At 46.0% G+C, this 15,369-nt stretch overlaps 1 protein-coding gene across 2 annotated transcripts; it reads right to left on the bottom strand.

Annotated features, from left to right (window-relative positions):
- Positions 1 to 1,261: 1,261 nt before the first annotated feature.
- RAPSN (receptor associated protein of the synapse) lies at positions 1,262 to 14,993 on the bottom strand. Of its 2 annotated transcripts, XM_030559822.1 has the most exons (8): positions 14,466 to 14,993; positions 11,430 to 11,768; positions 8,660 to 8,818; positions 8,184 to 8,282; positions 7,950 to 8,072; positions 3,769 to 3,822; positions 2,624 to 2,823; positions 1,262 to 2,074 (listed from the first exon to the last, which is right to left on the bottom strand). In XM_030559822.1, the coding sequence occupies exons 1-8, from the start codon at positions 14,679 to 14,681 to the stop codon at positions 2,002 to 2,004; spliced, it is 1,263 nt and encodes a 420-aa protein (XP_030415682.1). In that variant the 5' UTR covers positions 14,682 to 14,993; the 3' UTR covers positions 1,262 to 2,001. The 2 variants fall into 2 exon arrangements, with proteins under 2 accessions (XP_030415682.1, XP_030415683.1); XM_030559823.1 differs by lacking the exon at positions 11,430 to 11,768.
- Positions 14,994 to 15,369: the final 376 nt, after the last annotated feature.

Genomic DNA, 15,369 nt, shown 5'->3' with positions numbered 1-15,369 from the left:
GCATATATAGCTCTCTCTAATTGGATTTTAAATAACAAGTACCCAAAAGTTTGTTCTGCTACTAAAAATTTTACCCATATTGAAACCATTCCAATGACTAATAATGTATGCTCTTAATGGGAATGCCTTTTGACAGTACCTGAGAATAGTTAAATAACAGGTGTATTATAGTACTACACCAAGAAGGGATGGTATTGAAGATAACAGAGGCTGGGAAGGCATTGCAGTGGGATCTAGTATGTTTAGGAATTTGGGATTTCCTGAATGACCAGCTGACGGCCATTCGGAGTAATCTTGAGTATCAGACTTGGCCCACTGCCCTTACAGACGCATCAGGAATACCATCTGATCTGTGATCATGGAGACATATGTGGACACTTCCTGGGTGGAAGTGTGGCTTCCCAGGGCGGGGTGTGCGCCCTTATAGGGGATGAATACTGTATTTATGTCCCAGAAAGCGCACAGGATATTAACAAGCACATCCTGTCAGCCAAACAGGCTTTTGAACAGTGGAAGGCCCAGGAAAGGAAACCTACTATTTCTGATTCCCCCTGGGGCTGGTTGCTCAACCTGGAAAAACTAAGGGAAGGTATTGTTCACCTCCTGCTCACTGGTGTGTTGTGTATCGTTACTCTTCTCTTGCTTGCTTGCTGTAAAGCACTCCAGCTCCCTAGAGCTTAATCACATGTTATCCTTTAAATGTGAGAACACTCAGCCAAAAGTTTGTTGAGTATTCTCAAAGGAGGGAGTTGTTGGTGTCACTCTGGCATAACCCTAGGTAACTCGGAAAGGTGATAGACCACAAGTGTCAATGAAGCCCTTCTGCTGTAGGCCTCAAGGAACCAGTGTTCCTCCATGTTAAACACTTTGTGTAACCTAGTATAACCTAATGTACTAATAACTGCAAAAATGTAGTATTAGCAGTTAGCTTTTTGATTGTAATAGCCAGTTCTCTGCTGTAACACATTGAAGCTAGGCTAGAGCACGTTCAAGGTCGTTTTAAGATACTGTATACATGTCTCAGCAGCAGAGAGGGGGAAGTCAAAAGATTGACTGAAAAAGGATACTGCAGCTGGATGGGAAAGTACAGGGGAGTGAAAGATCAGCTAGTCAGCAAGAAAGTTTTGTAGTAAACAACTGGGATATAAAAGGAAGAAACTGCTTGTTTTAGGTGTGCAGGATCTGAGATTGCTATTTCTCCCTGGCACCTTATCTGAGCTCAAATAAATTTGGTTGTTTGCTTCTCCACCCTGGTGTGTTTATTGGCGCTTAAGCACTCTAGGCAACGAACCACTGTTGCTTGCCTCTGGCACTGCTGTGTCTGCAACAACACTATCATAGTCATACCTTGGGTTTGATTTTTCATTAATGCAGATTTGTGAATTAAATCCATTTTTACACGTGATAGTGAATTGCTAGGAGAGATCTAGTATAAGGCAGGAATAGGGTCTAAATCCTGTTTCTGAAGAAAGGGAGCCTATGGCATATACTGGCAGCATTTACAGCAAGGCCTGCTGAGAAGAGGCTGCTACTCCAACACAGACAACGTTGCTGTACTACATCTACCTAGCATCACTGGCCAGTCCCCAGCATCCACTTCTCACAGGGGCAAAAAAAAAAAAAGCACCAAAGAGAGGCAAGTAAAGACAATAACTAGCCCTGGTACAGCTGACTGAATAGAAGCAAAAATGGAGTGTGAACTGGCACTGGAGAAAGTATCAGGCATGTCCTAGAACAGGCATGATAGAGTATGAAACTGGCTCTAGAGAGGTGGTTCTAGAGGGACTCCAGGATGACTGCTGCTTCTGAACACAGGTAAAATGTCAGGTTAGAGTAAAAGATCAAGGTGCACTTGTTGCATCCTGTGCAGGAGATCGCTCCACCTGCAAATAAGGGTCCTCCTTTCAGACTGTGCACACTGGATGACATTCCAAGATTCTGTCTTCTGGCCTCTGTTGCAAGTCGGAATATGAGCTCTCTCAAAATGACTGATTCAGCAGGTCACACGAATCCTGGTTTCATTGATGAACGGCGGCAGTTGGGGCAGCCACGGGTCCCATTGGTCTGGAGGCATCTGCAACAGGGAGTGGTCATTTCTCACCATGCATGCCTACAGAGAGAGGCCCAAGGGATTCTGATTCACAGACCTGGACTCCTATCCCAGGGGTGGGGAAGGAAGTGGCTTAGGCCCTGTCTACACAAAACCCTTTAGATGGGTTCATACCTCTACTCTCCATTCTTAAAGTGAGACTTAGGGAGTCCTATGTGCTATTACTTCCAACAGTCAGGGACAGTAATGTTAAAGATTAGATAGTGGGTGATTCTGTAGAGGAGTCACTGATTTTGTATAAACAATAGCAGGACATCTTGAGGAAGTACACTCTAAGTGATTTGGCATATTCAGACTGCAGAGGACAGCTCTATTCTGGACACTAATGGGGCTTTTCTGTTACTCTTATCCCTTTACAGATCCCTCTCTTGCCCCAGCCCTCTCCCATAAATCCCTGCTGAACTCCTGCCTAATTCTATTCGCCCTGCGGGAATCTCTCTTATAACCATCTGCCTCATCTCCCCACCTCCATTCTCATGTTCCCCACTCTGCCCTATCCATGGTGCTCATTACTTTAAATGGAAGAAGTGGGAGCAAGGCAGCGCCTGGAGCTGGTTGTTCTTTTCCCCAATGGACTCTCCACACATGCCGCAGTACAGCTCCATCTCCTCTACACACTCATGGAACTTCACCACATGGTCACGAAGTTCCCGTTGCTGTCCCTTTGTGCGATAGATCCCTTCACACAGGCAGTGAAGTTTCAGCAGACCAAGCTGTGCACAGAGGGCAGAGGCGTGAGAGAGAGGATGATGGGGCAAGGTGAAGGAGAACCAACAACATGGGGAGAGCAGTAGAAGGATGAGGTCTTCTTCAACCCCACCAGCCATCTGGGACACACATGAACCTCGCCACAGAAAATGCAAACTTGCCCAGAGGTCAGGATTTATCCTGTGAGCATCTAGAGGCCCTCCCGTCTATCCTTATCCTTTTGTCCCAGTGTGCCACTAAAGGGGAACCCAGGTTTGCAGCGCTTCAACCATTCTGCATCTTTTCATAGAACTGGTTTTCCTAGGCACCCGCACGCCCATAAGTCATCTCTTCACTTCCCTCTAAGCTCCTAGCCAGTATGCAATTTGTGCACTGTGCTCAGCATATACTAGCAGAGTATCTCGGAGGCTGGCTGGCCAGCAAATTAATGCCATGTAGCTAGGGTGACCAGACAGCAAATGTGAAAAATTGGGACAGAGTTGGGAGGTAATAGCTTAAATAAGAAAAAGACCCAAAAATCTGGATTGTCCCTATAAAATCGGGACATCTGGTCACCCTACATGTAGCTATTTGTCAGGGAAGGGACCCCTAGTCCTCCACTTCACCTCACTGCTGTTATTTTCCTGTCTAACAATTTGGCTCCCTCTCCTTCCCACTTGTTTAACCCACTCTGGCTCCTCACTAAACTTTGTAAGGATCTCTCAGTTGCCATCATCCACCCCACATGCTCAGAATATTCCCCAGCTAGTGACTCACCTGAACTAAAAATAAACTCAGAAATGGTTCACATTCTACACCCAAGACACCTACACTGAGCCTTGAGGACCTATTGGTTAACATGGGCTGATGGAGTATAACAGAAGACAGTGTGAGGCTGGAAGATAGAGTGGACACTGAAATCCCCACTAGAGGGCTCTGGACACTGGTGGAGGGGAGCTGTGAACTCTTACCTTGTTCCCCAGTCCCTCTGCCAGCTCTTGGGCCTTCTCAATGCCTTCCAGTGCCTGTAAAGGAGAGAACAGAGACCCACATATCAGCATGTCACCAGTTATGCCAACTATTCAGCACCAACTCTGCATGGTGAGGGACATGCTTACAATTGAAAGGCTAAGGAATGAGGAGGTAACAGCATGAGGGTTAATAAAACATTCCTATGCTCCAGTAGAAGCCAGAAATCTGTGGTGGGATGTTCACACTCACAGCATGTCCTCACAAAGCTCAGTGAACTGCCTGCTCACTGAAGGGTCATAGGGATGCACATTGAATGGGAAGTCAGAGTGCAGCCTTGACAGAGACTGGTGTCTCCCAATGGAGAGGTTATATAGAACTAATTAAACTCCAGGGCAGTAAATCACCGGGGCTGGGCTTAAACATAGCAAAGCAACTAGCTGCTGCTAAGTGCACCAAAGATGCTCTCTCCTACCCTACCCAACCCTACCCTCCCGCCCCAGTGTTTGGGCCACTTCAGAGTTTACTTCCACTGGGTCAAGAGAGGCAGGAACAAGGACCAGCACTGCTAACAGCACATGTGGCTCCCACCCAACTTGTCCTACTTCTGCTGCCCAGGACCCCTGTGCTGGGGTATAGAAAGGAGCTGTTGCCCTGGCCTTGCTATCCTGCAGGGAAGTAGCATTGTTCTAGCAGCTGCTATTCTAAGTGAGTCTTTACAGCTCCCCCATCCCTCAGAACAATAAGAAATCATCAATGCTGATAATTAGCCTCTGCCCTCCAGGGTTATTGAGCAACTGACTTCAGGGATTCAGCTGGCAGTATGGGAAAAGGAGTTTCCCATTAAACAGGATTGTATAATTAGGTTTATTATGAGATTTCTACCTTCCTAGAAAACATCTGGCATTGATTGCTTTGGGAGATGGGATACCAGACTAAGTGGACTCTTGGCTTATTCCAGTGTGGTGGTGGAGTTAGCAGGATCTCGATGGAGATGGACAAAGTAATGAAGGGTGTAGTGAAGTTACTTCCTCGTTTCTTGCATTCCACAAGAACAGAGGGGTCATTCAATTAAAATAATAGCTGATTAATTTAGAACTTATAAAAGAAGAGATTTCACCAACAGCCCTAGGGAGTGGGGAACTCCTGGCTGCAGGGGCAAGAGAGCCTAATACCACACAAGATTTAAAAAAAAAATGGACTTATTCAATCTAGATTCTGTGCCAATCTAACTAAAATCATTCACCTTTCTTCTGCCTGCTTTGCACTGCAGCACAAAACAGGCAGAAAGCCATCTTAACTAGCTGACTGGGGATTCCCTGTTGCAGCCTGCTCTGACCTTGGCATTTTCAGTGATGGCTGCCCCAGGGACGGGTCACATAGGGAACTGAAAGTTTGCATGGTGTGATAGATTTTGTATTAGGGATGTACCTTTTGCCTTTCTCCTTAAAATCCACTCAAATTTGGCCACACTATAAACCTTTGAAAAATTGCAGTTTGCGCATGCTCAGTAGACTTCACATTTTAGCAGCTTACGTCCCCTAAAATTCCATCCACACTGGGCATGCTGCAGCCCAGGGCCGAGCAGGACATTCCCTGCAGTAGAAGCTCTGTGCTGTGGCAGGCCATGTGTGGTACAGATCAAGGCACCTGAACTGAGAACATGTCTCTCCTGTGCTCTCAGTGCCCACCTTTGCTAGGCACAGGGCAGTGTGGAGGAGGAAGCTGCTTGATTTGAATACAGAGGGGCAAGCGGGAGGGCAATGGATCTGCTGGGGTGGTGGCATAAACAGACTGAAGGCTGTCAAGAGGGAAGGAGGGAAACAGGCTGGGAGGAAGGGAGAATTAGACTGGCTGAGCATGACTGAGAACAAGTGGGCTGAGGGAAGGAGGTGAGTGGAGAAGAGAGCATTAATGAGAAGATAAAGAGCAGAATTGAGAATGGTTGGTCAGAGAGACTGGGAAAAGGAATGGGGCGTGGGGAAGGACATTGATTAGACAAGGACCTCAGGGAGGAAGATTAAGACTGGGAGCCAGTGAGGGAAGAGGCAACTGGAGGCTAGTGTGGGAGACAGATCGATCTGGTAAGAAGCCCAGAGTGAGGAACTGGGATTGGCTGGGCAAGGAAACTGGTATCAGGAGTGTGGAGGGGTGACATTGGAACTTGCTGGGGCATGAGAAGCCTGAGGGTTAGAGATTGGGAATCTCTAGGTTTAACAGGTTGGACTAACACCTGTCAAGAATGGTCTCGGTTTACTTGATCCTGCCTCAGTGCAACAGGCTGGACTTGATGACTTCTTTAGGTCCCTTCCAGCCCTTCATTTTTATGATTCCTGAGTCTCACCATTCCTCTGCTGTCAGCAGAAGTCTGTGAAACTCACTGGCAAAATGTCTCATCTCTATGCTGATCCACAAAGAGGATGGCATCCTACTACTGTTGTCAGTATTCCATTAGTTCAAGTGGCAGAGGGTCTGTGTGTGATGGATCTAAATGTTCCAACCTGCTGAAGAACCATGATGGGTGGCAATAAGATGCAACACGATGGAAAAAGTACATTGCAACCTTACTAATGTTGTAAAGTCAAGCACTCATAAGTTAGAAAATGCCAGAATTAAGATAGTCTGTGCAGCCTTAGCTCTGCTCCCTTTTGCATATGCATTACGATACAGTCGTTGATTACACGATCGCATATTATTTTCTCCACAGAATCCTTGGCTTACTTGGTGCACAGGATGGGGATGAATCAGGGTTGTGTAGTGAAGGAGGTTGTAGTCTGTAGATTCCCTGCTTCGTTTGTTTCAGAAGTTAGAAGGTCCGTAGTGAATGAAGCAGAGGGTTGCAGGAAGATAAAGGAGGGTCTTATGGTTACAGCAGTTGAAAGCTGCCCTAAGGAATTGGATTCTATCCCTGTTTCTGCCACAGAGTTCCTATGTGATCACTTCAACCCAACTTTTTACATATTTTGTCACTAGTTGCATGTTCTTCATTTTCTGAGTGCCTGACTTGAGATCCTGGGGTCTAAGTTGCAAAAGTTCTGAGTGCTCACAACTGGAACTGAAGTCAATGAGAGCTGTGCTTTGAACATATGAAGTGCTATATAATGCTAAGTACACTAAAAAAATTAGGTCTTGGATAACTCTGAGCACCCAAATTAACTGATACTTTTACTTTAATCTCTCTGTGCCTCAGTTCACCATCTGTAAAATGATGGTAATAATACCCCCTCGTTTCATAGGAGTTGTGAAAATAAGTTAGTTAATGTTTGTGAAGCACTAAGATACTGTAGTGATTAACTTCACAGAAAAGTCCATAAGGAAATGAATAATTTTGTCTTCAGAGCAGGTTTTGGATGGTGTGCAGTAAATAAGGCCTGGGGCCAAACAGTGAACAATGAAGAGAAACAAAATACTGAATAGTTGCCCATTAAGTGAGCTCCCTCTATTCTGTGGACTGACTGAGGTGGGGTCCTGTAGAAAAAATATATAATGTACAATTAAAGACTATCATAATTCATATGGGGTTTGAATTAAGGTTGTACAGGCAATCTTGATCCTGACATTTTCTAACTTTTGACTGCGTCACTTTGCAACCTTAATATTCTTCTTTTAATGTAGTTTTTGTGGGGGTAATTGTATTATTTTAAAGGCACTAACATGCTGTACACATAGTGAAAAAAACCTCACAGGCTTGTACCATGTAATCTCCTGCCCATTCCCACTTCTTTGTTTGCTACCATCTCTCCCTGTTCCATGCTATATTTTATCTATCCTAGAATCTAAGCTCCTCTAGTCAGCTCTGTGTCATATGTTTTTCTGTAAAACACAGGATGTATCTATTGGTCTGTAAATAATACCACAATCACTAATACTAATTATACAGTTAAGAGAGAGTCAATCAAATTTGCTTCAGAGTACAAGATGGGAGGCAGGAAGTGACCCCTCTTTTCATTGCAGTTATCTCTGTGCAATATGTGTTTTCTTGGGAAGCATCTGGTACTGGCCACGTGACTTTGTAGACCATGGATCTGGATCCAGTATGATTGTACTCAATTTATGACAGATTCCCAGCTTCCCAAATTGGATTATGTAGACAAATGTCAGTAGTCAAGTACTAGATCCTGTGTGTAGAATAGAGGACCATGGGAGAGGGCTCCAGTTTCCTCAGGAATGGCCTGTGACTGACCTTGTCTAGCTCCTTCTTGATCATCCAACACTTGGCCACTCCCAGCAGTACCTGGATCTGTCCCAGGCGGTTTCCAATCTCTGTCATGATGCTCATGGAGGAATCATAGCGAGGAAAGGCTGTCTGCAGCATGAGATAGACAGTGAGATGTTTACTTGTGCCCAGCCCTGGTGCTCCTTTTCCATATCTCCTTTCCATCCCCAACTCCTCCCTTCTATCTCCTCTTGCTCCCACCTGTATGTCTGCTCGGCTGCGGTGGATATCAGCAAAGCAGAGTAGGCACAGTGCCTGCAGTGGCCGGTCCCCATGCTGCAGAGCAATCTTCATTGACTCCTGAAAGAAAACACCTCCAGTCAGTACAAGAACCTTCCCTAAACCCAGCAGGAATTGAAGCCCTCACAATACCCCAGAGCCTGCCTCAATGGCCAGCTTCAGAGAAATGACACACCTTGGGGAAGAAAGCCTCGACAACAGTTATGCAATGCATGTCCCAGCAGAGGGCATCCCCGAACTCAGTCCCTGAGAACAGCTTTGGCTAATGAAACCACAGATGTGCTGTCTCTAGGGGTGGGAGGCAGAAGCGGTATCTGTGGTATAAGGTGAATGTTGCTGTATCTCTGTACCCCCTAATCCTGACCTGCAGACACCTCTCCCCTACTCCAGCAACTCTCTGCCATGTTTGGCCCAGTATCTCTACCTCCACCTTGTACCTCACAGCATTCCATAGCATCTGCCAGGTGCCCCAGCTTCCGATAGGCCACTGCCATGTGGTACTGGCTCATTGCTCGGTACTTCAAACTCCAGCCCTTTCCATAATCATTCACCAATTCAGCTGCTTTACATGGGAAGAACAGGGCTTTCTCATAGTCCTGGAAGGCAAAGAGACCCACAGAAGGAAAGAAATAAGTTAGACTGCCCCTGCAGTAATAGGACCCTCCAACATTTCAAAATGAGCATGTGTATCCATCTAGGGAAGCTAGGATTGCCACACGGTAGACTCCATTTTCCCCAGCACATGTCCCTAGCAGGTCCAGAATTTAAAATTATATGCTGGGGTGATTACATGGTCAGCTCAGAGCGACATCCATAAGGAAAGGACTCTGCTTCTCATTATAGAGATGATTTACCCTCCTTACGGCCAAAGCCTGGTTCAGAGCCACCTGTACCCTTATCTGCTCCTCCATCATCTCAGCTTTCTACATTATTACAGAGCCTTTCAACTTCAAAATGTTTTCCACACAACTAACCCTCACATTCTACAGCAGATGGGTCAGAATCTCTTTTGGGTCTGGTTGGTTGTTATGGCAGTAAATGGGGGGAGGGACTGGAGGAAATCAGGGCTTTGTCACAGTCATCACTTTGGTTTTTTAAAAAGGAAAGATCATGGCATCCAATATCTTAATAATTTTGTTTATCCTAGGAAATTATGAGAAGTCAAATAAATCTCCTTTATTTAACAATAAAAAGAATGTAAAATCATCATAATATTTATCTAACAATATAAAACCATTTAAAAGTGACCTGCAAAAGATTAAAAAAAAATAAATAAATAAACCCTACCCGTGTGCCATTTTTTTTCATTCTTTGTGATGTATAAAGGAAATCAAAGGTTTTTTTTTTATTTTTTTCCTGCTTGATTTTTATCTTAGAAATATCAAGGATAGTTTTAATTTCTCTGGTTTTGTTGGAGGACCAGTGGGAGATTAGGGTTTTTTTTTAATCATGAGTTTATAAGACAAGGGTGGGCAAACTTTTGGGGCCGAGGGCCACATTTGGGTGGGGAAATTGTATGCAGGGCCGGGGCAGGGGGTTGGGGTGTGAAAGGGGGTGTGGTGTGCAGGAAGAGGCTCAGGGCAAGGGATTGGGGCAAAGGAGGGGTGTATGAGGGAGCTCAGGGAAGGGGGTTGGGGTGCAGGAGAGGTGCGAGATGCAGGCAGGGGGCTTAGGGCAGGGAGTTGGGGGGTGGGATGCAGGCGGGGTTTGGGCTCCAGCCTGGTGCCACTTACGTAAAGTGGGTCTGGGGTGGCAGCAACGCACACCGGGGCCAGGGCAAGCTCCCTGCATGCCTGCCGTGGCCCCAGCCCCACGCCACTGCTGGAAGCACTGCGGCCCATGGGGGTGGGGGCAGAGGGCTTCACATGCGTGGCTCTTGCCAAGCCTCCAGGTACCTCCCCCAAAGCTCCCATTGGCTGCGGTTCCCCCTTCCTGGCCAATACCAAAGAATGTGAATCACACCTTCTACCTTTGGGATGCTGTGTAAATCCCCTCTATTGATCTTCTTGACATAAGCCTCAAGCAGAATAGTCTTCCCCGTGCAAGCTCTGCGGGTTTGGGCTGAACATGGGAGCCAGGCAGTGCAGGCAAGCAGCAGCACATAGGAAGAGACACTGTGCTGCATCCTTCCCCAGGACCCAATGGGGATGTGTTTGCTGGCCTCTGAGCAGATGATCACACAAATGCCTGCTCCAGTTAGTCACCTTAGGTCCTTCCCCCGCCCAGAGTGCTAGGGAGGCCAGTCATCTCCTAAGGGAACCAATCTGCCACCTTGCATGGTATGCTTGGGACACACAACGCAGAGGCCTCTAGATCCCTGCACTGCTGGAGATAGCCATAGGCTTCTGGGGCCACAGGTGCCGACTTTTCAAACTGCCAAGGGTGGGGCCTGGGGCAGAGCATCCCCTAACCCCGCTCCTCCCCAAGACCCCATCCTGCCTCTTCCCACCCAGCTCCACCCCCAAGCATGCCACATCCTTGCTCCTCCCCCCTCCCTCCCTGCATGCCAGAAAACAGCTGATTGTAGGAGGCAGGGAGAGGGGAAGCACTGATCTGCTGGGCCAACAAGCAGGCGCTTGAGCTGGTGGTGGAGGGCTTTGGAACATTGCACAACTTTAAACGAGCATGTTTTCTAGTAGAACAACGACTTAATAACTAAACTACATTAACTGTCACGACTAAGTGAGGAGTTACTGTAATTCTTTTGTCATAGAATTCATAGCTACAACAAACGCTGGCTTTAGTCACTATAGTTATTTTATGGAAACTGAGGCACAGAAGGGGTAGGAGACTTGCCCGAAGTCACATGGTGAGTCAGTGGCAGAGGTAGGTATAGAACCCAGGCCCAGGAGCTGACTCCTGGTCCCAGGCCTAGACCACATCTCTGTGGCTGTCCAGGTTCTAGACAGCTGTATACCAAAGAATGTGAATCACACCTTCTACCTTTGGGATGCTGTGTAAATGTCCTCTATTGATCTTCTTGACTTAAGCCTTAAGCAGAATAGTCATTAGTGGCATTAGAAGCACAGTGTTAAAACCTTCCCAGAACAACCCTCCCTCTCTCAAACTCTATGAACTACTTCCTGTATCCAAGATATAGGGTGAATCCCTGCCCACCCTGGTCCCTTCCTGTACCCAAGATAGGGGGAAATTTTCCTACTGTTACTTCCCATCCCCTAGGTCACCAGCTGAGCTGCGTTTCTGCACCTTGATCTGTGTGTAGAAACTCCCCAAGCTGCAGCAGACGCGACATTCCAGCATCTTGTCGTCATTGTTGTGTGCATAGCGCAGGGCTTTCTCAAAACACTCCAGTGCCTTCTGAAAGATGCTGAGGCCCAGGAAGGCATTGCCCATACTGAGGCTCACCTGGCCATTCAGTTGCAGGCTCACAGTGGTGCCCTGCATGTTCAGGCATGTCTTACAGTAAGAGATGGTTTTCTGGAATTCACAGAGTTTCTCGTTGCTCCGAGCCAGGTTCAAGTAGCTCTCCATAAGGTAGTCAGGGTCCTCTAGCTCCCGAGCTGTGTCAATCTGCACAACTGCAAACTTTCAGCAGAGAAGAGAGTGTTTATAGAGGGTCTCTCTGCAGGAATAAAGCCTGTGCTTCCAAGGGAATTGTACCCTGCACAGAAGTTACATAGCTTGTGGTCAGGACAAAAGAATCCAACAAGACAGCATTGATTGATAAAATACCCAAGTGAGCAGGCCATGAGGTGGGTTACACAGCATATAAGTAGACTGGAGAACCCTCTCTCTGTATTCTCTGCCTTTGGCAGAGCGAAGACATCTGGGTTAGAAATTGGTGGAAAGAGCTGGCAAATGGCCATGGAAAAAGGCATTCTGCACTTTACAGCTCAGCTTTTTCTACACTATTACTTAATTCCTTATCCCCACGCACCTCAGCACATCGCAGAACTAATTTTGAGGAGGATTTAAGATTGTATCAAATATTCTGCTGAACAATAGAAATTACTTCTATCAAGCTTCCTTCAACCATTCATTCTGTGCTTCTATTGAAAAGCAATTCGTCTGACAAGATTTGTGCTTTGTAAATGACTTGTTCATTGCATATGGTTCAGTTACCCTAATCTAAGTCTCTTTAAACTGTAAACTATTCAGGGCAGGGAATGTCTTCTGTGTCTTGTGATGAACAAAGTGCAATATATGGGCTAAATTAATAATTGCAATACTAGATGCTTAGCATCTTCTCTCTCTGTTTTTTTCATTATTTTATTAGGGATTAAAGGTAGATTTACTGGATGGTAATTCTCAAGGTTCACTTTTCATTCCCTCTTTGAAGATTGGAACCGCACTTTTTTTCCGTAGTCCTCTAGAACCTTCCCTGTTCTCTATCAAGTTTCAAAAATAATTGTCAGTGTTCTCATTGTCCACTAATTCCCTTACTCCCTTGGGAAGTGTGCTATGTGGACCCAGGATCTTGTATAAATTCAAAGTGTCCAAGCCTCTTTTCTTTCATTTGCCCCTTAAATTTTTCCCCAAACGAAGTTAAGCATCACAACCCTTTTAAACTATCATTAATTTCATGCCTCTTCTCATTCATTCGTATACCTTCTTATTTGTTCCCCCATATATCTGTAAAAGTCCCTTTACTTCCTCTTTAATCCCTTGGATAGTATGAACTCTTCTGCTTTATTGAAGTCATGCTCTTTTCTCTGAGTTACAAGGATCTTGGAGAAATTTCACCTATAATGACCCTGTTTTCTATTTTCTTTCCAGGTTATCAGTGTGGTTTCTATCCAGTTTTCCTTCACCTATCTCATTTGTTCCCACACAACTCAAAACATTCTCTTCACACAACCATACCTTATCTCCTTTCCTCATTGCCCTTGTCTTTCTCCTCCCCGATCAGCCTGCAACCAATCCCATCTCCTCTCAGAGCATCCCACTTGTCTTCACATGCATCCTAACTGCTTCTCACCCCCTTTTCTCCTTTCCCTCTAGTATTTGCTATGAGGATAGGACTCTGGACACACCCAATACTTTACTAACTGGAAGTGGCACTCAAGTTGCTTTAAATGGTGCTATTTAAACACTTGAATTGGAAGAGTTTATAAACAAACAATCATCAGCATGGAGAAAAATATCCTCTGATCCCAGATACAAACTCAGGGTCTGTCACCCAAGAAATACCAGGGATTAGCACAGCAAGACCCCTTTTCAGGCCTGGATTGTTTCTTACCTTGGAGTACCAGAAATTCCTCCTGTGTTGTCTCCCAGATCCTTGACTCATCCTTCCAAACACACACTGCTGTTCCAAATGCACCCAGCCCCTCTTCAGAGCACTGCACTGGCTTCTCTACACTCACCACATCAAATTCAAGCTTGTCTTCACCTTTAAGACTCTGCACAGTTTAGCTTCAAGCCTCTCTCTGCTCTTCTATTTTCCTCAAGCCACACAGATGGCTCTTTGGGTCCTTTTCACCCTCTTTTCTGCCTCCAACACTGGGAACCCCCTCCCCGATCTTATCTCCCAGGCTCCTATCTGCTCCTCATCCAAAACCCTCCTGAAACACACCTCTTCCAAAAAGCCTATTTATTTTTCCTCTCTCTTAGCCTGACTTCCCATCTTCCCCAACTAGATACGTGTGAACAAGTATTTGTTAGACTAAGCTCATCACATCAGCGACTGTGTTTGAACAGCAACGTTTCCTGGATGTTTGAACGGTGCTGAAAACATTGTGGGAATTGCTGCAATACATATAATTATAATAAAGTCCAGTAATAGAAAAACTATTTAAGATATCAAAAATTGTGGAAGTAGCCAGATACTAACCCCACCGGAACACATCACTGCTTGTCCTACATCATCCCCTTTGAGTTTTTTGTACTCATTATGGGCAATTCTGGGAAGGACTTTACCTTCAAAATAGCATGTAAAGTGCCCAGCACACCATTTGTGAAAAATAACTAAGAATCTCCAAAGTTAAATGCTTTGGGCTAGTACTCCAAAATTTCTTAAGGATCAGCACTACAGGCCAGCAACCTCAGAAAACCTGGGGACTGGGTCCTTAAGAATCTTTGGGGCCCAGAACTAGGGAGCAGGAATGCAGACTGACACTGTAAGGACCCCAGCTGGTGAAGGCAGCACATTGTATTCATCAAATGTCTGATGCACCTTGCTCCAAGCAAGATATAAACCATGCTTTTACAGTATAATCCCCAGCTGCTCCCTATTGTGGGTGTGATACACAGTGACAGGCATTCAACCTGGGATCACCTTACCTTTAGCATATCCTTGTACCTGCCCATCTCCGAGTGAGCGGTGATGAGGCAGCCCAAAACCCGAAACCTGCCAGCAGGATCTGTGGTCTTTTCCAATACCCTCATCCAGACTTGCAGGGCCTTTTCTGTCTGGTTAGACTGGTAGAGCTGGAGTCCTTTCTCTATCTGCTGCTTCGTCTGGTCCTGACCCATCTCCTTTGCACCGAAAAGCCTCATATACTAACCTTTTGAGACAGCAGCAAGAAGGAGCCTTAGAGAGAACGCAGAGAATGTCCTAAAGGAGGAAGGTGGATTTCATGTTGTAGAGGGCTGGGGCCATAAGACCCTCAGACGCTTCAGGATGCAGGAATGTCAGCAGGAGAGGGTGAGTAGAGGGCTGAAAAGCCTTTAAGGCAGCATCCCAAATCCACTAGGCAAACATCTCATGTACTGATGCCCCATTAGAACATTCTGCAGCCCAACCCCACACACAAAGAGGAAGGAAAGAAGAAAAGTGCAACAGGGAGAGAGAAAAAAAAATCCCAAGTGGCTGGAGTGAAATTCAATCGGAATGGCCACTCCTGGGCTCCCGCTCCCTATTGGCTACAGCTGTGCCTGCCAGTCCTGGTCACGTGGCTTCACAGGAATGTCACTCAGTCTTAGTAATGCCAAGGTCACAGTGAGCCAACTGCTCCCACGTCCTGTCCCCCCCAGCACGCAACATATATAAATACCCCAGAGAAAGACAATCAGCGGCAGTGACAGGGATGTCTCAGTAATCTTTCTCCCCTCTCCCATCCCTGGGCACTTTGAAGTCTCTTTGGAGATTTAATATTCCTGCTTTTCTTATTGATACCCATCATCTTGGAAGTGTGAGACTCTCAGTATCATAAGGCACAGATGCAGACACCTCCCTGGATGCTTT

The sequence above is a fragment of the Gopherus evgoodei genome, chromosome 4 (assembly GCF_007399415.2).
Source record: "Gopherus evgoodei ecotype Sinaloan lineage chromosome 4, rGopEvg1_v1.p, whole genome shotgun sequence".
Lineage (NCBI taxonomy): Eukaryota > Metazoa > Chordata > Testudines > Testudinidae > Gopherus > Gopherus evgoodei.
Note: the sequence above shows the minus strand (reverse complement) of the source record. Positions and strands in the feature narration are given on the sequence as shown.